The following is a 23,608-nucleotide window of genomic DNA, read 5'->3' as shown; positions in this document are numbered from 1 at the left end:
TGTGCTCTCTCTTGAATGTTACATTTCCATCAGCAGGCGTTGAACTGTTGTTCGTTGCACACGGGGCCAATCAGAGGTGTAAATTCAGTTTCCCACGGCGCCATATGTTCTCACCTTTCTTCAGCGTGTGCTTGCGTAGAGGTGTCTGATGACTCATGTGGATTTCGTCTGTGTTTCTATTTTTTTCTCTGACAGGGCCTGACTGGACGCCCCGGTGACGCTGGTCCTCAAGGCAAAGGCGGACCTTCTGTGAGTGCACATTTCCGTGTTGTTATGCGGTTGTTGTGTGTTTGCAAATCAATGAATGTAATCACACAGCAGCATGTATCCTCACTCAGCATGCCGAACAATCAGGGAGAGGCTTGTAATTTTACCAAATGTGCTCTCATCACGTAATGACTCATAAGTGGTTTCATCAAATTGAATTGCAGGAGATTTATCCAGCCATTATCCATCCGGGCTCATCCCCAGTGCTGTTTGTGTTTCTAATACTGTCCTAGTTTTTAGAGTGACAGAGTCTCACTCACTGTAGATTGATTGTAGATTGTTCTCAACTCCACTTGGGCCTGAGTTCGCTTGACAGGCTCCCATTGTTCATTATTTGTTAACTGAGTGGAAAGTCCTGTTAAAGTGTTTACGCCAAAACTCTTCCCTCTTTCAATCGATTGGTTCCTCATGTAGACGGTTAAGTCATCTACGAAGCTGTATGACACTGTATGATTCATACATTGTACAGTGCATACCTACATTTTTCGTTAATTTTGAAACATTTGACATGAAAAGTAATGCTGCATTTTTTCATATTTTTCATGTTGGCTACATGAACATTATGTTCACGTTTGCTGTGTTTCATTTAAAACATTCTGGTTTATTCACAGATTAGGCTGTTAATTTTGTGACTGACTGGCATATGGTCAGACTGATTATGATTGAGGGATTATTTATATATCAGCTATTTATTCGCTTCCTGGCTTTCCTAGTTTACCCCTGTGGGGTTTATTTATTTACCTAGGAGCAATGAACATTTCAACAAATTGAGTAACTGTTGCGTATCCTGGGGCCATGCTGGACATTTCTCTGCTAGACCCCACACTTCCTCCACACCCAATTACTCCACTCCACTCCACTCCACATCCCCCGTCTAAATCCAAGTGTGATTGGCTTGTCCATGGCTGGCCCTTATTACAGCTCACTATCCGCCTCATCATTTAACAGCTGCTTTTTACTCTACACAAATGTTATCATGACCCGACGTATTCTCAACGGTTCATGTGATATCTTATGAAAAGTTATTCCTCATTTTTCGTGCGTTTTCCTACGAATGTCCAGCGTCAATTTCCGCTCCAATCTTTTCAAAATAAACTTTCATTTCATTCTTTACAGGAAACAACTTTGTTAGTTTTAGGAAAAGATCAACTTAGTTAGGTTTACGCAACAAAACTACTTAGTTAGGTTTAGGGAAAGACTGTCGTTAAGTTACGCCACACCGAAAGTGGTGTAACATATGGTGCGTTAAAATGGGGTCGTGTTTACCGTGTTCAGGAGACTAGTCCATATGAACGCCCCCCTCATGTGGTATTCGCAACCTCGTAAGCGGAAAGTTCCTGAAAGCTCCGAGTTCACGAGTTGTGACGTGTTTGTTGATGTCGGAAATGGCGGAGGCCTTGGTGAGCGTGACAGTAACGTTAATATTGCCGTTGCTTAGCATCGGTATACTCATGACTTAATCACTTGAACACCAAGCATATTGTGTACATGACTTCCCATGTTGCAAACACAAGCTCACAAGTTTAATTTGATGGCACCATTAAGTACAGAGGTTCCGCACTACTTAGATTATCTAATTGGATTTCTCTGTAAAGCACGGTGGTCATCATTTATAGTTCTTAAATGTGCTCTGTAAATAAATTAACATGACTTTACTTGACCAGGGAGCTTCTGGTGAGGACGGTCGCCCAGGACCCCCCGGCCCACAGGGAGCCCGCGGACAGCCTGGCGTCATGGGATTCCCCGGACCAAAGGGAGCATCTGTGAGTAATCATACAAAAAGAATAAACTGTAAATGCGTAAACAAGATAAAGGTGTTATCTATATGGGACAACCTGTTTCAACATAATAGATTTTGAGCCAAAATAAGTCCCTGAATCAAGAATAGACACATTCAACAACACCTGGAGTACTGCTGAAGAGTTGTATGCCACTTTTGATGTCCACCGTCAAATTCAACCCTCTCTCCTCTCAAAATAGATGCAGGACGGAGCGAATCTCTGTGACTAACTGCTGCATTTTGTTTCTGTTGTGATTAGGGTGAGCCTGGCAAGTCTGGAGAGAAAGGACTGGGAGGAGCTGCTGGTCTGAGAGTAAGTTATTCATGTTTTCTGCTTTTAATAACATACTGGAGTCATCCCAATGGGTCTTATATGTACTGTTATTTAATAAAAATACAAAAATCATTCAGCTGATATCACCATGTTTCCAAATATATTATTGGACACACTGATTTCAAAATATACATACATATAAATCATGAATGAATCAGGAACATAACATAAAAAATATCTGTTTTGGAATATACAATAGAAAGAAGACACTAAGTGTTCATTATTATTATAATGTCCAAACTATTAAACCTATTTTCAGTAGGTAGTTTTGTGTTCTACTGTGACTCACCATTGATCCACTATCATTTGTGTAGTTCAGCGTCCACATGAGAAGCTCAATTATCAGATGTCTATCGAGTTAATAGCATCACCTTTGGCTTAACTGTTGATGTCTATCTATTTGTCCTGCTTCCACTCCCTCCTCACCTCTCTCTTCCTTCCCACTTCTCAGGGTCTGCCTGGCAAAGATGGAGAAACCGGCCCTAGTGGACCCCCCGGCCCCGCCGTACGTATCTCTATCTCCCCCATCCCAAACCATATAGCTTCAACACTGATATTATCTTTCCCCTTTTCGCCGTCTGCACTTAGAAGCAACCCTCGGTATCTCTATTTCCCAGACTGCCTCGACGATAGCTCTGTCTGGCGGGGAAAAAAGAGTCCTTGACACAAAATGTCTGGACATTGTACGATGTGGCATCACTGAGACACAGACTTTCAGCTTGTTTTGAAGTCTGTGATTCATGGCGCTAAACAAAAGAAAGCTTGCTAAACATGTAAAAAAAGCCCTAAATTATCCCTACGTTGTGTACTGATCTCAGAGAATGACACATTTAGCAAAATGTTCCCACCCTCTTAAACATCAAAGTGTATTGTAGTGTATGATAGAAGTTGATTGTGATTATGGGTTATGAATTATGTGTTTAGGGCGTTGCTGGAGAGAGAGGAGAACAAGGACAGCCTGGTCCTTCAGGTTTCCAGGTGAGTCTGTCTGCTCAAACTTTTACCTGAAATTGCCTTTTATATAAAGTTTATGTATGAATGCAGCTGTTTCTCTTACTATGGCTGTACTAAAATCAACCTTTTTGTCTGTGCTCAGGGTCTGCCTGGACCTCCTGGCCCTCCTGGTGAGGGAGGCAAGCCTGGTGACCAGGTGAGTGCACCTTTTTTTTTTGGTGAAATATTTCTTATAAAGTCACATAAACTCAGTGGAAATACTAGTTCTGTACTATTATACTGTTCTGTCATGGTGCCATACTTCACAATATGGCGGTTCCTTTACTCCCAGCCCTGACAGCGCTACTATTTTTTCTACTAAACTGTTAACAGGGCATTGCTGTAAAAGAACAGGTATATAAATAAATAAAGGTTAAATACAAATTAATAGGAATCAGTTCTTTGCTCCACCATTTCAGTGATGCTGAACATTTTCTTCCAGATCTGTTCTAAAATGAATTAAACAATGAACTCTGAGGATAGCTGCAATTTCGTTTCATACTGTAAAAGCATTTTGATATTAAATAGCCATCTTACCGTTCATATCATGTTTGTATCACTGTGAATGGAAAAGTGTAGCATTGAGATGTTTATAACCAGGTCCATGTTATCTTTAATATGTGTTTTTAAACTTAATACATCCTTTAAATATCCACCTCTCACCGCCTCTGCTGTAACTCAGTCTAGACTAAGTAGTAGTCACAGTAGTATTTCTTGTACTACATGTCTTGATTTGTCATAAACTGATCCTGTACATCTTTTCTTTTCTCCGTTAAGGGTGTTCCTGGAGAGGGTGGAGCTGCTGGTGCTACTGGACCCAGAGTAAGTCCACAGTCTGTATTCAACTTTGCTTCTGTTTGAATTACTGATTGTCAGACGTGCCGCTGATTGTCGCTGTGTCGCCGTTCAGGGAGAGCGTGGTTTCCCCGGAGAGAGAGGAGCTGCCGGCTCTCAGGGTCTGCAGGGACCTCGAGGTCTGCCTGGAACTCCTGGAACTGACGGGCCCAAGGTGAGTCCAGCATTTGGTCTAAAACCAGGAGGAGACAGAATATCAAAAGTTATCGCCTGAGGTGCACTAACACCACTGGCAGATATTGTACCGTGGTACTACCGCCAGTACGCTCTTATCACATGCAGCAGCAGCAGCTACACATTAATGTGAGCATGATATTAAATAATAATAACCTCAGGTGTTTGTGAGTTGAGCTGTGTTGTACACATTCAGTGTTTTCCCCCCAAACATTTTTTATTTGAGACGGTAAGCCACCCAGACCTTGACATATCTTGTCTTGTGATTTTTAGTTAGTAGATGACAGTCTACATGTCAGTCTATATGTTTGCTGTATGAAATAGCACATCAGTTTTCCTGAAGGTAAACGTCGTGTTTTATAAAAGTGCATTCATCTTGGAGTGTCTGAGGGATCACAAGATGATTAACAGGAGTGGACAGCAGATAAATAAGTTATGCTGATTCTTTTCAGATTCACCTCAAATTTTTTTTTTCAGGACTCAAGAAAATATAAATATTAAGCAACAGACACTGTTATGTTGAACTGGTCACAACCGGTGGGCATTATGCAACGTGTGCTAAGTAGACATTGCTTTGTAAAACACAACGATGTCTACTTACTTCTACTACGGGCGCTGACTACGAACTAAAACGCCCCCAGTTCGATTCATGATCTTCGCTGCATGTCACTCCCCCTCTCCTGACCCTACAAATGCTGCTGAAAATTTTTTTTTTTAATAAGGAAAAAACATTAAGTATATATGTGCATACAAGCCATACACACGTCTGGATTCATTCATTCATTCATTAATTCATCCTTTATTTAAATCCCGAGGAATCATTGAGGGCATTCCCTCATTTTCAATGAAGCAATGTCAAGAGTATAATTAAAACAGAATAAATACACAAAAAAAAACTAGAGACCAGCTTGATGGGATCACATCAGCCACGATGCCATATCGGGCCACGGGCGTAAAGTGGGGGGGCCAATGGCCCCGTCCCCAATTCCTGGGACCTGTAAAGTTTCATGAGTGCATCTTGCACGGTTGCAACACTATTAAGGTGACAATATCTGTCCGCAAAACAGTCTGCAGGACCACATTTTGCCATGATGACACACATACAGACTCACAAGATGAGAACAATTCCAGCGTCGCTTTCGCAGCTGGTAATAATTAATGAGAAAACAACCAGACAACAACAGAACATAGTTAAAACAGTTACATTCAAGAGCAGAGTAGTTTGTAATCAAGACTTTAAATTGACCTTTAGGTACAATTGTGTTAAGTTTTAAAGAGTGTTGCATGAGTGTGCAGAACAAAAACTAAAAGCAGTTTTCCCAAATGTATTTTTTGCATACCGCACTTCAAGCATTAGCCAATCACTTGAACGAGTCAAATAGCGACTGTAGGAATACCTTATGATGGCAAGATGCCATTAAGAGCTTTATAAAGTAATGGAAACCAATGCCTGTCATGTCTTACTGTTGGAGAGGCCCACCCATTCTTTTCATACAAGATGAATGATGAGTAGAATAACTGTCACCGCTAATAGATCTTAGGGTGGAGTTGAGTGAAGTTTACTGTAAGAGTGGAGGCAGAGGCGTGTAAATAGACCATAATCCAAGACAGACAAGAAGACAGCCTCAATTATCCGCTTCCTACTGAGCATAGGAAAATTAGCTCTGTTTCAGTACATATATCCATTTTTTGGTCGTAGCTTGCTGACAAGTGTCTCAATCTGAAATTTAAACATAACTTTTTGATTCAACCAGATACCAAGATATTTACACTCCCAGACCCTCTCAATATTATGTCCATTCAGAGTGGTAATATGCAAACTATTGTCCACAATATTTAGCCTAGGACTAATTTCAAATTAAAAAGTGCATCTTACAATTTGTCAAAGGCTTGTCGTAGGATTTCAGTGGCTGAGTGTGCAGTATTAGCAAAGCATTACAGAACTGTATCATCCGCATAAAGACAGACATTGCAATTTGTTATGAAGGATGTAATATTCTTCATATAAATAAACAGTATATCACTATTAGGGCTGTGGATCGATTAAAATATTTAATTGCATGATTGTCCATAGACAACTTGACTATGACTTGCCTAAAACTGCATGTGATTATCATAAAGTGGGCATGTCTGTAAAGTGGAGACTCTTTTCATTCACATATCTTGAGGTCAGAGTTAAGGGACCTCTTTGAAAATGGCCATGCCAGTTTTTCCTCGCCAAAATTTACCAAAGTTTGGAGCATTATTTAGCCTCCTTTGTGACACGCTAGTATGTCATGGTTGGTACCAATGGATTCCTCAGTTTTCTAGTATCATATCTTCTAGCATTAAAACTGAGCCCACTACAACTTCTGAAATATCAATTGCGTTAATGCGTTAAAGAAATGAGTGGCTTTAAAACAAATTTGCGTTAATGCGTTATTATCGCGTTAACTTTGACAGCCCTAATCACTATATGATGTGTACATATATAAGACAAACAAACAAAAACCTTTTTGCAGGATTTGTTGTTTGTTTTTTTTAACTGTGATAATTTTTTATGATATTAGCAGAGACGGTCTTTAATTCAGACGAGATGGCTCACCTCCGTTAAAAAACCCTGTGGGAAACGCTAGTATATTTATCATTTCAACAGAAGACTGCATTATTAATGTTATAACGATCTGCACGATTGTACGACCCTTACCTGCATTCAAATACTTCATTAAGTGAATTCATAAAATGTGAGTATTTGAAAGAGAAATCTGATTTTCTCTACATTATTCTCAGCATATTTCAAACCAAGTCACTTATCAGCCATCAACATATTCCAGTTACCGCAGTGAGTCGTCACAACTGCACTGAGTGTATAGTGCAAGAGCTCACAGCGGCTGCAATTCCCACTTTTGGTTTGTTATCTGGTCAGATTTTAATCCCAGTTCATAGGTTTTCTTCCCTTAAGGTCAGACAGTAGGGGACAGAGAGGATGGGGATTATATAGAGCTGACGTGATGTCGATGGCGATGGGGGGACGGGCAGATGGTTTGTGAAGTTCCATTCTGAGAAAGATACAGAATGAATCGTGGTGAAAAACAAATTGTACATTTGTCCCCTTAAGTAAAATCCAGTTTGAACGTATTCACAGCCAACATGAAAGCTGTATGAGCCCTGTGGTTACGAGTTAATGACTGGAGAAACGCAGCTGGTGTCTGCTCTACAGTCTGGGGCTGCAGCAGAAGACACTGCTGATAAGCCTGACAACTTCTGACCAGGAATGGGCCTGCCGGAGCCACTTAAAATTAAATCAAAGCCAGAATTTCCCTCTATTATCTTGGCTTTGATAATGTGGAATAATTTATACTTAAAATACAGAATGAAATGTCAAATCAAAAGAAACATATTTGAGATATTTTTTACATCTAACATTGTTCAACTAATTAATTGACAAGTTCATTCTTTAGGCATTAAGGGGAGCATTACTCTCCGAGGGGAGCGTGCATTGTGTAGTTAAAGGAACAGTGTGTAACATTTTGGGGGATCTATTGGCAGAAATGGAATATATTATTCGTAACTATGTTTTCATTAGTGTATTATCATCTGAAACTAAGAATCATTGTGATTTTGTTTGCTTAGAATGATCCCTTCATATCTACATAGGGAGCGGGTCCTCTTCACGGAGTCCGCCATGTTGCTCCATCATGTTTCTACAGAACGGACAAACCAAACACTGACTCTCAAGAGACCCTTTTGCATTTTTACATTACCTGAAGACCACCGTAGTTCTCCAACACGCTTGGAAAGGAAGTAGTGAACGGAGGGACATTAAGTTGCAAGCTCACCGCTAGATGCCACTAAATCCTACACACTGTTCCTTTAATGAATTACATTTGGTCAGCAACGGTTATTTTAATCCAGCAACTGAACGTCTGTCAGGTGAATAATACTGAACTGAGCTGTCTATTTCTATCCTCTGGGCACCTTGAACAGAGTATGACTAAACAAAGATGTCCGTGTGTCTCTTTTGTTGAATAACTTCTCACTCTGCGACGGCACCATTTTTCTGTTTGTATAAATAAACGCAAAGTCTGGGTTGTGTCTAGAAGGTAACACGCAAATTGCGAAACTCTCGCAAGATGGTTAAGGTTAGGCATCAACCTCGAATGGTTAAGGTTAAGATAGGGTGTCGGGCAGCAAGTTTTTGCAATTTGCAGGTTACCACTAATAGACACGACCCAAAGTCTCAAAACAGTATGGCATTCTCACACATCTGTAGCAGGTGCTTACACACAGTTATTCAGAAAACAAAGACCCTGAAGTATCTTTGTTTGTCTGCTGTCTCTGCATGACATTCTCTTCATTCATTTCTGCTCCATAACAGGGAGCCATTGGACCTGGTGGAGCCGGTGGAGCTCAGGGACCCCCCGGACTGCAGGGTATGCCTGGAGAGAGAGGAGGTGCTGGCATTCCTGGACCCAAAGGAGACAGAGTAAGCCATGAAGGAACAAAGTGTTAATGACTGAATATGTATACATTTAATGTGTATTGTGACATGCCTACTATACCCCTGTCAGGTGACTGACTTGTATTTATATTTCCATAGGGTGACCTTGGAGAGAAAGGACCCGAGGGTGCTTCCGGCAAAGACGGTGGAAGAGTGAGTGATTGTAATCCGTGTTGTTTTTCATGAAGAATACATTGTTGGTGTTGAAAAAGTAAAAAAGTTCTTCAGGGCAGATTCTTCAAAACAAAATTATCATGTCAGTTAAAACTTTTCCAAGTCTTTACACTCTTTTGCTGTTTCCTGTCGCAGGGTCTTACTGGTCCCATCGGTCCTCCTGGTCCTGGTGGTCCCAACGGCGAGAAGGTGTGTGTTACATAACTGCATTTACTGTATATTTATTGGCAAGTTGTCACTATAATATTTACATGGTGTTGAGTTGAAAGTTTTGTTGTCTAAGTTTGTAGGATTTCTGTATTTATTTGTGCATTGTTTTAAACATCTATCTGAAGCCACTGTTCATAGCTCAGTGTGCATGTTGCTGATGCTACTGTGTTTTCTCTCACAGGGTGAATCTGGTCCCTCTGGTCCTTCTGGAGCTCCTGGTACCCGCGGTGCTCCTGTAAGTGTCACAGCTCAACCAGTATCAATTCATTCCTAAAACGGGGATGCCGTTGTCTACGTAAATAAAGATTGAAAGAGGATTTATTTTTTTTATATACAACAATGAAACATTATTGAACAGTTTTTGCTTTATAGCCAAAAGATTAAAGATGATAGATATAAAAAAGTAGCTGTCTATGTTGACATTTTTAGACTGAACTGACGTCTGAGTGTTTGTTGCCTCTCTTCCTTCCTCTTTCAGGGTGACAGGGGTGAGACTGGACCTCCTGGGCCTGCTGGATTTGCTGGACCCCCTGTAAGTAACAATAACAACATGGACCAGCACGAAGCTCTGCAGAGGTCTTAAGAGCATGACTCCAGGGCCATAAGCTAAATGTCAGGACATGTAGTCTATGGCCTAGTAGTCTTGTTCTTGGTTTGGACATGCTGGCAAGGTTAAGACAGTTACAGCAAGAAATATTGTTTTGTTTTTTTTAGTAAATATAATGTAGTTCTCTTGTAATCTCTCTTTAGATTCAGTCCTAAATATTTATAATAACTCTGAGTTAAGGGAATTTTACAAATAATTTAAAGAGCATTAATCATCAACCGCCTCACCTTTTGTGACCTTTAAGTGAAACTATGTGAAGGACAGAAAATAAGAAATAGCATCAAACCAACAGCTTGGCTTTTTAAATATGATTAAATAACACTTAGTGCAGTATATGTATTGTAAATCCAGTTAGAATCCAAATACATTTAACCTAAAATACAAAAAGTAGTACACTTTTAAAAACACAAAGTAACACAAAGTTAGTTAGTAAAATATTAAGTGCAGCCAGTATGAACTCCTCCAATATTGAAAATGAAAAAAGATCTAATTAAAGGATCTGATTAAAGCAAAATATATATACAGCAGATAACCCCAACACCTTGATAACAATCAAATAAAGTTGCAATATGGTTATTTTATTCTCTAGATTAAAGAAAATGATAAAAAAAACTTAATTTTTTACCTGGAAAATGAGCCTCCAGCCAAAAGAGACTGCAGACATCAACCTGACATCAGTCTGTCCGTTACTATTATCTGAAACACTTGGATATCTACTTGTCATCACCTCTGCTTTAGGCCTCTGTGAACCATTTTGTAGCTTGACACATGTCGTCTTGTCACTGTTTTACTCTGTGGAGAGAAATTAGTGTGAACAGAGAGTCGGAAGTCTTTGTATCACTCATCCATTTAGTTCCTCCCAAAGACTCCAGGCAGACATCAAATAAATGTTTTTAATAAGGCGCATCCTTCCAAGTGGATTTTTGTCAATATATTTGTGACAACACAATTCATCATACTTTTTTTTCTTTCTAGGTTGCACTATGATTAATTATTGAATTTATGTCAGGATGAATAACACTACAAGGTGTCTAAATCTTTTTTTGGTTCACAGTTCAAAGACGGTAACATCACAGCTCGTCACCACACAGATAGACTGAAAACAGACATGGATGCTACATAAAACATCAGCAGCCCATATTAAATATGTTGTTGTCACACACTTCTAGACTTTTAGTAGCTGTTGAAGCAGTCACAATCTCAATCATGTTTTGTGTGAAAGAAAAATCATGAAAAAAAGAAAAGTGAAAGAAAACTCATTTATTTATATTTCCTCGATCGTAAACAACTGCTACTTTAAATCAAGTAACCTTTGCTGAACTCCGCTGTGGCCACAAGTGACAATCATACAATAACTGTAAATGCTAAAATGTAGTGCAACAGCAGCACTAGCAGAGAAGAGTCATAACATCAGTGAACTGACTCAGTAATAGCAGTTATACAACTTTATCTATTTAAAATGCGCTAACATTAGCCACTATAAGCTCCTGGTCACACCAGATGTATGGTCTTATCAGCCAAACCCCGAGTGTAATAAACTGAGCATAAGCTCATCAATTCAACTTTTTATTTATGATTAAATTTATATATTTCTTTTTTCAAAAGTTGCATAGTCTCACATTAAAAGTCCCATCTTTGTTTGTATCTGAGAGTTAAAATCTTCAGTGAAGATGAGTAGATTTAAGGGTAGTAATGTATCTTGCCTTAATTGACATTTTTTATTTAGTATTGCACCTCCACAAAGTTGGGAGGCATGCAAGATGCACATTAAAACAATAGCAGTAGAAAATAAGATAGCCTCACTTTTAGTTCTTAGTATAGGTAAAGGTCAAAAATGCTGGATCCTACATTTCCAATAATGCAACTCAATACCATCTTTCCAGAGCCACAAAAGACTTTATATTATTGTTTTCACAGGCTGAGTGGTACTAACCGCGACTAGTAAACTGACCTTTATGTGTAAAATCAGTGGAGTTCCCCTTTAACCAAATTTGTTTTAGGGCAGGGCCGGCTTAAGGCATGGGTCGCCTAGGGCACCACCTTCTGGGGGGCGCTAGTCACCCTCTAAAAGAATTAAAAAAATTAAAAAATAAATGCCGGTGGGCGCCCTTACTCATTTTCTGCATTGAGTTAACAAATGAACAAATAAATAAAGAAAGAAAGAAATGCACTTTTCACCCCTGTAACTCCCTTTCTCAAACTTTTCCTCTGCCCGGCCGCACTTATTTGTTAATAAAAGTATGAATTGTAGTGAAACTTACTAAACACTTTTAGACCAACAATATCAGGAACCGATTGTTATTTATATTATAATAAATAAAGTTATTTATGAAAATAAAAAATTATATTTTTGTCTTAAAACCATTGTGATTTGTGTGTTGTGGTTTACGGGGTTAGGGTTAGGGTTCTGTGGGGTTGAACCCTAACCGTAACCCTAGAGCGGCGCCGCAGCCTATGGCACCTACAGTATAGGGGGCTCCAAATCTGAATCTCGCCTAGGGCACCAAAAGGGCTAGAGCCGGCCCTGTTTTAGGGAATCAAGAAGCACCGTCTTCAATTTTAAACAAATCACTCGTTCACAAATATGAACATTTGCTGAGTTAGTGGCGGACATATTTCATTTATTCAACTGTTTCTGTCTTTTCATTTCAGGGTTCTGACGGTCAGCCAGGAATCAAGGGAGAGCAGGGAGAATCTGGACAGAAGGGTGACGCTGGTGCCCCCGGGCCCCAAGGACCCTCCGGTGCCCATGGACCTACAGTGGGTGTTTTTCTGGACTTTGCATAAGCCCTTAATAATGAGGGGTTATCCCAAAACCGTGGATGTTTACAGCCTATAGCGTAGTTTGATTTTTAACAATCAAAAACATTATTTTATGAGAAGAGAAAAATGTTATCTACGCTCAAATTGGTAGAAAATTCCTCTTTGTTGTTGTGTGTTGTGAGGTGGAGACAAGTCAGAATGAAGGTCAGTGATTGTGCCACAGCAGGCAGAATAAAAAGTAGCTGAGGCAGACAACCCCCCCCCCCCCCCACTGAATCAAACTGATTCAAACAACAACTGAAAGTGTTTTGGATTAATTATTTATAAAACATAAAATAGTAATGTAGTAATGCAGAGTATGATTTCTGTTGCAGGGTCCTACTGGTGTTTTTGGACCTAAAGGTGCTCGTGGTGCTCAGGGACCTCCTGTAAGTGACCTTTTGGAAATATCTCAATCTTTAGCAGTGTTTTATTTTGTCTCACAGTAGCACATTTTGTTGGATTATTTCTGGCTTTGTCTAATTTAACCTTTCTCTTTCAGGGTGCCACTGGTTTCCCTGGAGCTGCTGGCCGAGTCGGACCCCCTGGTCCCAACGTAAGGTCACAACTACACCCAACCTGGCTGGTCCATCACCATCCAAACATAAAAAGATAAATATATATAGGACACTGATGTTGTTAGATATTTTTAAATTGTTTGCCTGTTAGTCTACCATAATTTTACACAGACTTCTAGAATAAATAAACTAAACACAACCTTAATTATTTACTTCGGAGAAAGTAGATTCATTATTCAGTCACCAAATGAAGTTGGGCATGAGGAAAGAAGAAGAAAATGGGTTTAATTCATGTTTTACAATAAGGTGCCGCAGAACAGATACAGGAATGTTTTCTCAAATGCCATCTGACTTATTGTCACCATAAGCCTTTTTAATTTGCACCTGTAGAGCATTCATTCCTACAGTTTTAGCACCTTCACACCACCAAAACAGTATGTCTGACCCAGGGGGAGTGGGAGGCGCAAAATACTGTGAAAAACAAGTCTGATCCTGTAAGACTGCTAATGTGAGATATGTGTTATTAAAACTATTTTAAGGAGGTTCATTAAAATAATAAGACATCTGTGTTTCAATAATTCTGCAGGCTCTGGAAACACAATGTTTGCATATAAATGGGTGCACAACTTAATGTTATTTCATGCACGTCATTTCATTTGGTGTATGTTAAGTCATCCTCCTCACATGTTCTGTGTTTCAATAATTCTGCAGGCTCTGGAAACACAACGTTTGCATATAAATGGGTGCACAATGTAATGTTATTTCATGCATGTCATTTCATTTGGTGTGTTTTAAGTCATCCTCTTCACATGTTCTAGGGTAACCCTGGACCCGCTGGTCCTTCTGGCCCTGCTGGTAAAGATGGACCCAAGGGTGTGAGGGGAGACGGTGGACCCCCAGGCCGACAGGGTGACGCTGGGCTCCGCGGTCCTGCTGGGACTCCTGGAGAGAAGGGAGACGCTGGAGAGGACGGACCTCCTGTGAGTTTGTCATCCTTTAATCATATTCCTCCGTATAACACTCAAGACACTTCTGTGCTTTTACATAATCTGTCTTGACCTTGTGATGCTTGAAATACCACTCCAGTCCCTCCAGCACCCACAGATTTAGCCACTCTCTCTCTTTCTGTCCAGACAGCACATCTCCTTGAACACTGTCAAGGTGAACACAGGTGTCCATTATAGAGAGAAGAAGATGTTTGTTTTCTGCATTTCTGTCGACTTTTACGTAGCTCGGCCCCCAAAAAGCCTATTTCACCGGTAATGGACAGCGGCAGAACACACTCTCCATTACACAGAGCTGTCAGTGTCCATCACTGTCTGTAATAGCAGACCAAGACATCTGACAGCACAGGGCAGCACCAGCCCAGTGACAGACTAATGACAGGACCTCGGGCTTTTACCTCGCCTACACTCACACACACACATCATAAACACAAGACGAGCCCTGTCAGAATAATGATATATCACAGAAGATTGCATACTCAAACATAAAGATATAGCCGCGGCGTCGACACCCTGCCCATCTATAGATTACATGTATGAAATCTTGAACCGTGTATCAACACATCAACGATCACGTCTCAGGTGTCACTTAGAGTTCATTGTGAGCATGGGAGCTTTCACTGTTGCACCGCAGGACATGTGGCAGACTGGATTGCGGTGGTGCAGTCAGATGAAGTAGACCAGAAAGGTGACGGAGAGATCAGTGTTGATCTGTGCTGCTGCAGTTGGGAGTTGTGAAATCTCAGGTGGAGAAAATGACATGAGATATTAAATCAAGTAAAGAAACAGAATGAACGAAACACAAAAGAAAGACGAGAAAACTTGCTAAAACACAAATATACAGTTGGCTAGCTTTGCATTGTATCGAACACATGTCAACAATTATACTTGGTGACTTCAAGAAGTTTCTGCTGGTTGCATGGCAACCGTCAGTGTGACGACAAAACTCCAGGAAGCCACTGCTCCCGACCATGACATAGGTTGCATTCAAAATTACATGCATGCTCTTTAGTACGCTAAAACAGTATGTGCGATTTTTTAATATGTCCGAAACCAACAGCACACGAATTTAGTAATATTTCCGTTGAAATATTACAGTATGCAACGCTGGACACTAAGCTGGTAGGAATATCCCACAATGCAATTCGGTAGTGACGACAACGTTCATAACAGACGTTGACGGACAGCTCTGTAACATCAATAATGCTTCAATTTAGAAAGATTTCACTTTGCTAGGTGCAATTAAGTTTTTAAATTAGTTCACACTTTGATTCTCACAAAATGGTCACATGAGGTTGGTACGGGTTACCATGGTTACACGTCTCCAACCGTCAAGGAGGCTCTCAGGAAGTGATGACATTAATTATTGCTCAGTGCGTCCGAAAAGATACATACTACTGTTTATTCACACATAGTTTGTGATTTCGGAAGAACTTTAAAACTTAAAAACCTTAAAACCATAATTTTTTATTTTTACACTTCTGCTTTTGTACGAATTAAATAATCAGGATATAACATGTTTATCAGTGAGATTTAGAGGAGCTGGAAGGTGGATTTTGTTACGTCTAACAGAGCCAGGCTAGCCGTTTCCCACCATTTTCAGTCTTTGTGCTAAGCTAAGCTAACCGGCTGGTGACTGTAGCTTCATCTTTACATACTATTGAGTGAATAAGCATATTTCCCGAAATATCAAACTATTCCTTTAAGATGCGTCAAATACTGGCGTACTATAAAATAATCATTTGGATGTGGAAAGGACATAAAGTCTGACACTTGTGGCGTAATCTAAGAAGGTATAATTGCAAATAGGCAAGAGATGCTAAATCATGATAAAATAAAATTGTGTATATTAAAGCCAGATCTAGAAAAAAAAGCGTAACTACTAAATTAAGTGTATTTTATCTATCATTTATTTGTATTTGCTTAACTCTCTATTTTTGTTTTACGGGCTACATGAGTTTTTTATGTTTTGTATTGAGCTTGACCAATAAATTGACCAGAGGGATGTATCGCCTGATATTAGCTTATCGCAGTTATATTGGATACGGCATCCATTATCAAGAGATGATGTAGTAATGAGAGGACATTTAGAAACTGTTGTGTCACTGTTATAGTTGAGAACAGTCCTCAGGGAGAACTGACAAGTTTATATTTTCAACTGTAAAATGTTTAACTGATTTTTACTCCACATTAACTCTCCTTCCTCCTCTCTCAGGGTCCCCTCGGTCCTTCAGGTCCTCAGGGTTTGGGTGGTATGCGCGGTATCGTCGGTCTGCCCGGACAGCGTGGCGAGAGAGGTTTCCCTGGTCTGCCTGGACCTTCTGTAAGTAACATACCAAATAATGTACCAAATAATGTACCAAATAATGTTATGTGCCAATTAGGGATGCATCTTACAGTCATTTTCCTTATCGATTTTTTCCCCCACACAATTAGTTGATTATTTATTTAGTCTATAAATGTCAGTAAAAACTTCCCAGAGCCCAAGGTGGCATCTTGAAATTGCTTGTTTTCTATAAATATTTTCAATTCACAATAATAGAGCTGAAACAATTAGTTGATCAATCAATAGAATATTGACCGAAGCCATCCAACTGATATGCAGAATATTATAGCAATTGTTTTAATAACTGATTAATCTCTCAAGTCATTCCCAAGTTTCAGCTACTTAATAGTGTGTATTTGCTGCTTGTCTTTATCTTATGTGATTGTATCTTGAAATTCTGCAACTGAAGAAAACATGTGTCTATTTGCTTGTCTTTTAATTGGTTTAATTGATTCATTGACACTGAAAATAATCATTATTTGCAGCCCAGTAACACAATAATATAATATAGTAAAAAATGGAGAAAAGAAGCCAGTCCTCACAGTTGAGAGATTCTTTTGCTTCATAAAATATGAACCGCTGATCAGAATTGTTGTCAATCAACTAAGTGTTTCAGCACTATGACTCTTACTGCAGTGTTTCTTGGTTGAAGGGAGGGTTCTCTTCCACTGCAGTAAGTGACACGCCGTCAGCTGCTAACCTGAAATAACAAAAGTGGTTGTTAACTAAATATATACTCATGAATGTGCCCTAAGAGCTCGATGCCCTAATGCTTTGTCACTCAGTACAAGAGAAGGTAGACGCAGACGGACTCTGGACTGTCAGTCGGCTGTGGCCTAATTGGATCACAGTCACGTCACGACTCACACAGCCACGACTTTCCTCCTGGTGAACGGATTCTATTTGATGTACAGTACGACATGTGACAAGAAGGCTCCCCTGCTTACACCTCACGCTATTTGATATGTGACACGAGCCACGTCCCCAACTTACAGCATCTCAGTGGGCATGTCCTTGCCATTAATTATTCATCCAGTACGCATGAAAGGGATGCCAAGAAGGTAGCGGTGATGCCAAAACTCACCCAGGAATGTGTTCAAGCAGAGAATATGCTTTCAATAGTGAGTGAAGTTTGAACTGTAGATGCAGTTTTTGTCACATTCTGTAGTTTAAGCTTGTAGTAATAACATAATTTCTGGATTCTGGATGTTCTTTATCCTTAAATGTGATCATTTTCATTCAAAGTCAGTTTTCAGAAAGTGTGAGGGTAAAGGTCACTGATTATCATCTGGCATGGATAAATTGGTCTGTGAAATAGATAATTGATGGTTTTCTCGGTAACGCTTCATTTTACAGGTCCGCCAATTTCATGGTAATTAGTTGATAATTAGCAGGTAACTATACAGTAATTATACTGTATTCCGCTATTTCCCAATAGCTGGTCATTTATTTAATACATTTCCAGGAAAAGAATACAAAGTTAATTGATATGCTTTATTTCCATGTCTGCTGATAAATAGATAATAATTTGAAAATAAATTATTTGAAATTTCTTTATAAAACTCCCTGAATCATTATATTAGCTACCAAGTGACATTTGTGTAGACAATAAGTCACACAATGGTGACATTTGTTTCCTGATAAGAAGTGTCTGATGGCCCTATTTTAATGATTATATGCTATTTTAGCTTATAATTATTACATTTTTATATTAAAGTCATTTTTGATCAATTTTGAGGTAAATTTTGAGGTAATTTGGCAGTAATTCCCAAAAAAAATCAAATAGGTTACTTGCTTATCATCACCTAATTACCATGAAATTTGCAGAGCTGTAAAATGAAGTGTTACCCTTTTCTCCATCATGAAGACAGCAACATGAACCTTTCCAACAGGACAGTCACACCGTTCCCAGAGCTGTGATTGGTCTTTGCTTCCAATTTGACCAAAAGCAGTTTCTAAACGGAGGAGGAGATTAACAGGCCAAGCAGTTGCAAAATCATGCTGCATTTTATACAGTATTATATGCATTTTATATAGAGCAGCCTATTGGTATATAAGGGTGTGGTGTCAATTTGTCAATAACTTTTATTACCTGATGAACATCCGACTGTGATCGAGATTCTGTCCATTTGAGTACGTTGTGGTTTGGAGTCAACCGTTGCTCATTTCATCGATCGAAACTGGAAACTTATCCAAACCTATCGACCAAAACCAGTTTCTAAATAAATGTGAGGACATTAATAGGCCAAGCAGTTGAAAAAACATTTGCATTTATATATCTGCAACACAGCTGTTAACAAGGTTTGGTTTCTGGTCTAATTCAACATCCAAGTGGTCGTTTTCAGACTTTAAATGTGCAGCAAAAACTGAGCTTTTAAGCTGTAGTCTGGCTGTGCAAAAACCTAAATTGACAGAATTTCATTGTTGTCATCTGAAATGGATTTAGTCACATTTCCAAGCCGTCCTGTTAGGTTATAGTTATTATAAGTTTAGCAGGTCTTAACGGCAAGAGTTACTGCTAATTTTACAGAATGCAACAAATCCAAATGTTTAAATAAAAGCATGTCGTCATCTCCATCTGAGGACATCTGGTTTAAACTTCAAGACTTCAAGTGGTGTTTCCAAAAACACTGACTGGGAATGTAGACCGAATATAGATTTACTTAATTATTAAATGAATGTACCAGAGGATAAATGACATGATGAGTCCTTGTCTCTTCTCTCCTCCCAGGGTGAGCCCGGAAAGCAGGGAGCTGCTGGTGGCAGCGGAGACCGCGGACCCCCTGGACCTGTTGGACCACCTGGACTCACTGGACCTTCAGGGGAGCCTGGCAGAGAGGTCAGAGAGTGGGCAACACACAGCATGTGTGTGTGTGTGTGTGTGTGTGTCTGGATTCACACCTGCCACATTATATTTAGTCTATTCATATCCTACTATGACTGAGACGGTCTGGAGTCGATTAAAATTCACAGCTGTTTGCGTTGTATACATTTGCATTGTGTTCACACCGTATAATCAATGTGTTTTGTCGGAGCAGGGTTCATTATGCAGCTGATTAGTATTCAATAGGACATCTGGCTTGGTGGAGGTGGAAGCTATTAACACTTAATATTGTCATCTGATAGGGCAACTCTGGATCTGATGGTCCTCCTGGTAGAGATGGTGCTACTGGAGTCAAGGTGAGAAAAACCCACAAACACGCCACATGAGTCAAAAACCTCTGTGTTGTAGGATGCTGTACTTGGTCTGTGTTGTCAGTTTATAAATATGCTATTGCTCAGGATTATGCTCTTATTCTTCCTGTGTTGCAAATAAGGTGAAATTTGAATAGCATTAGTGAAAGGAATAGATTCACGCCCCGATTGGCTGACAACAACTTCTAATTCAAATCACGTAAACCTGCTGTACGGAGGGTTTCCATTCAGTCTATTACTTCTAATTTCCCCACACAGCTTGAATATTAGTATTTATTTATGTGCGAAGCCAATCAAGACTCTGATGCAACACTGATGCATTTGAATCTGAAACTGAAATAGGGGACTTGGTATTGCAAAAACCCTTTTATTCAAATACCCAGTTTCATTATTTTATTATTTTTCATTATATATCTGAATTCATACACAGTAAGTATGTGCACAGAGGAAATAAATATTCTCCACATTATTATTTTTATTATCGCAACCTTTCTAAATACAGCGCAGACTAAAGGTAGACAGCAGTGATGCTACCGTACAGTATATGCATCGATTTTCTCACCTGACTGACCTTTCTGTCGTTGTGCTCTCTGTGCTGCAGGGTGAACGTGGTACCACTGGTCCTGCTGGTGCTCCTGGTGCTCCGGGCGCTCCTGGTGCTTCAGGCCCAGTTGGTCCCACTGGCAAACAGGGAGACAGAGGAGAGTCTGTGAGTATTAACTACAACACATTATCTTAAGAAATAAAACACAGCGATGATTTCTCTTTCCAAGAGTGAAGTTTGTTTCTCGCCGTTTAGTAAAGAGCAGCATCGTTACTAAAAGGTGGATTTTTTACAGCTAAAAATAAACATATTATTTGGTCCTTAAACGCACCGTATTGCAAAATTATCTTAATTTTACTCCAGAAGACATTGACCTTAAGGGTTCCCTGAATGCTTTTGGAAAGTTGCACTCTGTTCTTAAATTACAGTAGTACAGATCAAGTGATAGAGGTAGATGATGGCACCATTTAAATACAGTGCATGTTTGAGAAGACAACAAAGATAGAGCATTTTTTAACAGACACTTTAAAAAAAGTAAATGACGGTACAATCCACAAACATTTACAATTAATTTTAACACATATAAATGTTAACATATAATATGAGAGTAAATGGGATCTGTCTGTTCAAAGCATTCATTTCTGTTTGAACTGTAACATCGCCACTTTCTTTTGTTTTTATTTCACAGGGTGCACAAGGACCTTCTGGACCTTCAGGACCTGCTGGAGCCAGAGGAATGCCTGTATGTACCTCTCTAAACATGAACACACACACCTGCACACACAGTTCTGAGTTATTTATATAAAATAAAGTGAAAACTTCTGTATTCATTACACTATGGCAACATTTTTCCTAATTACTTGTTCTCAGGGACCCCAAGGACCCCGCGGTGACAAGGGTGAGGCTGGAGAGTCTGGTGAGCGAGGACAGAAGGGACACAGAGGTTTCACTGGTCTGCAGGGTCTGCCCGGACCTCCGGTAAGCTTTCAGATTTAATGTAAATCTATCCACGTCCACACCTTTATGTTCACAATATCTGTATCACGTATATCCACATCCAGGCTGCATTCATTTTATCAATTATATCATTAGAAATTTGTTTTTTTTTATAGTGCTGGGAAGTACAAAAAATATATTTACGGTATTATATATTAATGCATAATTCTAGGCCATATTGTCGCCACTGGTTTTCCATCATACTTTGGACGGTATGACCGCGAAACAGCTGCTAAATTGCTTTCTACGTGGTATTAAAAGGTCTTAAATTTAACTTGGTGAACGCTGCAGAAGCCCTAATGTATGAATGTAATCTTTATGTGTTTAGGGTCAATCAGGAGACCAGGGTGCTACTGGACCTACTGGACCTTCTGGACAAAGAGTGAGTACTTATTCTGCCGAAATACTTGGCTGTTATAAAAAAATTAAATGTTGGAATATCACTTTGAATTATTTCTAATGAAATACGTTTCTTCACATGCCGTGTCTTTAGTGCTTAACATCAACATCTCCATGTGTGTATATAGGGCCCACCTGGACCTGTTGGCCCTGGTGGAAAGGATGGTGGAAATGGTCTGCCAGGACCCATTGGACCCCCCGGACCTCGTGGTCGTAGTGGAGACACCGGTCCCTCTGTGAGTATCCACAAGAACTGTTACATTGATCTTCGTGTAACAGGCTAAAAGCACCTTTTAGCCAGCAAATGTGACTCAAATAATGTTTTTTGTGTTACGATTAGTTACAACCCAACATTGTGCACAAAATCTTACACATATGTTAACATGCACGTGACCAATTATGTATTCAGGAATTCAAAACGAAGAATAATCCACCATTTTTTAGCAAGAAACGAGACTACCCAAGTGGAGCCATGACTTTACCAAAAAAGAAATGCCGTGTAGTGGCAAATGTAACCCTTCCATCTTTCTTCTTTTCCTCTTAGGGTCCTGCCGGAAACGACGGACCCCCCGGTCCTCCTGGTCCCCCCGGCCCTGGCATCGACATGTCTGCCTTTGCCGGTCTTGGTCAGACCGAAAAGGGACCCGATCCTCTCAGGTACATGAGGGCCGACCAGGCCTCCGGAAACCTCCGTCAGCACGACGCCGAGGTCGACGCCACGCTCAAATCCCTCAACAACCAGATTGAGAACATCCGCAGCCCCGAGGGATCCAGGAAGAACCCGGCTCGCACCTGCAGAGACCTGAAGCTCTGCCACCCAGACTGGAAGAACGGTGAGTGACACCGAGGGGAATTGGTCAAATTGGGTCGAGATGAAGAAGTACTGTAGGCAAAAGTTAGGTGACATTTTACGTTGGCAGCTCAAGTTTGGAGGAGTCAAAATGTAGGTTAAATATAGGTTGAGTAGCCTGGGAGTGTTTGGATGTGGCTGATTCACAGTCTGTTTTTGAGAATTTCACAATATTCCACAACATCAATCAGCAACAATCAGCTTTTCATGCAGCCAAAGACTGGGTATAATATGAAGCTGATGTGATTTTTCCCTGTAGGAGACTACTGGATTGATCCCAATCAGGGCTGCACCATCGATGCAATCAAGGTCTACTGCAACATGGAGACAGGAGAGTCCTGCGTCAAATCCAAGCCTGCCAGCATCCCCCGCAAGAACTGGTGGTCCAGCAAGAGCAAGGACCGCAAACACATCTGGTTCGGAGAGACAATGAACGGAGGATTCCACGTAAGTGTCACCGTGTTTTTCATCAGTTGAGCCGAAACATACCCTCCTTTACTATTAGTACTGCACATGATAAGTGGGTGTAGATTACTAAAAAAACAATAATCTTTACTCGTCATGAGGAACAGCTCAAATAATCAAAAAACATGCAACAGAGACATTAACTGTTATTCTCACTTCCTCTTCCTTACCTGCGGCCCAATGCAGTTCAGCTATGGCGATGACAGCCTGGCGGCCAACACTGCTGCTATTCAGATGACTTTCCTGAGGCTGCTGTCCACCGAGGCTTCCCAGAACATCACCTACCACTGTAAGAACAGCGTGGCCTACATGGACGCCTCGACGGGCAACCTGAAGAAGGCCGTGCTGCTGCAGGGCTCCAACGACGTGGAGATCAGAGCCGAGGGCAACAGCCGCTTCACCTACAGCGTGATGGAGGACGGCTGCACGGTAAGATTGGACAGATTAAACAGACAATATTTCATGTAAATGTGCATGCATGTACTGAATCAGAACATAATACACTGAAATTCAAAAGACGGATGTTAAAATTGTTCACGATTCCCTTCATGACAGACATTAAGTACTCTTACTCTCTGGTGTTCACTCAACTCACCAAGCCAATCTCATTCTCTGCGATTTTGGAGAAAGTCATA

General features: G+C 40.2%; 2 protein-coding genes across 3 annotated transcripts in view; one reads left to right on the top strand and one right to left on the bottom strand.

Moving 5' to 3' along the window:
- Positions 1-23,608, bottom strand: part of LOC141772274 (leucine-rich repeat-containing protein 3-like) — an 81,406-nt gene that overhangs the window by 49,314 nt on the left and 8,484 nt on the right. The gene's annotated exons all lie outside the window — the stretch shown is intronic.
- The window catches only part of col2a1b (collagen, type II, alpha 1b), a 56,632-nt gene that overhangs the window by 32,150 nt on the left and 874 nt on the right, over positions 1-23,608 (top strand). For both annotated transcript variants that reach the window (XM_074642745.1, XM_074642739.1), the window contains 28 exons: positions 196-249; positions 1,932-2,030; positions 2,307-2,360; positions 2,833-2,886; positions 3,306-3,359; positions 3,478-3,531; positions 4,152-4,196; positions 4,285-4,383; positions 8,761-8,868; positions 8,983-9,036; positions 9,193-9,246; positions 9,449-9,502; positions 9,746-9,799; positions 12,527-12,634; positions 13,012-13,065; positions 13,179-13,232; positions 14,013-14,174; positions 16,414-16,521; positions 19,256-19,363; positions 19,651-19,704; positions 20,321-20,428; positions 20,952-21,005; positions 21,134-21,241; positions 21,588-21,641; positions 21,787-21,894; positions 22,203-22,491; positions 22,768-22,955; positions 23,160-23,402. In XM_074642745.1, the coding sequence (XP_074498846.1) occupies positions 196-249; positions 1,932-2,030; positions 2,307-2,360; positions 2,833-2,886; positions 3,306-3,359; positions 3,478-3,531; positions 4,152-4,196; positions 4,285-4,383; positions 8,761-8,868; positions 8,983-9,036; positions 9,193-9,246; positions 9,449-9,502; positions 9,746-9,799; positions 12,527-12,634; positions 13,012-13,065; positions 13,179-13,232; positions 14,013-14,174; positions 16,414-16,521; positions 19,256-19,363; positions 19,651-19,704; positions 20,321-20,428; positions 20,952-21,005; positions 21,134-21,241; positions 21,588-21,641; positions 21,787-21,894; positions 22,203-22,491; positions 22,768-22,955; positions 23,160-23,402 (2,637 nt within the window). The remainder of the gene's footprint in view (positions 1-195; positions 250-1,931; positions 2,031-2,306; positions 2,361-2,832; positions 2,887-3,305; positions 3,360-3,477; positions 3,532-4,151; positions 4,197-4,284; positions 4,384-8,760; positions 8,869-8,982; positions 9,037-9,192; positions 9,247-9,448; positions 9,503-9,745; positions 9,800-12,526; positions 12,635-13,011; positions 13,066-13,178; positions 13,233-14,012; positions 14,175-16,413; positions 16,522-19,255; positions 19,364-19,650; positions 19,705-20,320; positions 20,429-20,951; positions 21,006-21,133; positions 21,242-21,587; positions 21,642-21,786; positions 21,895-22,202; positions 22,492-22,767; positions 22,956-23,159; positions 23,403-23,608) is intronic.

Source organism: Sebastes fasciatus, chromosome 1, assembly GCF_043250625.1.
Source record: "Sebastes fasciatus isolate fSebFas1 chromosome 1, fSebFas1.pri, whole genome shotgun sequence".
NCBI classification, from domain to species: Eukaryota; Metazoa; Chordata; class Actinopteri; order Perciformes; family Sebastidae; genus Sebastes; species Sebastes fasciatus.
The sequence above is the reverse complement of the archived record's forward strand: the minus strand, read 5'-3'. Positions and strand labels throughout refer to the sequence as shown.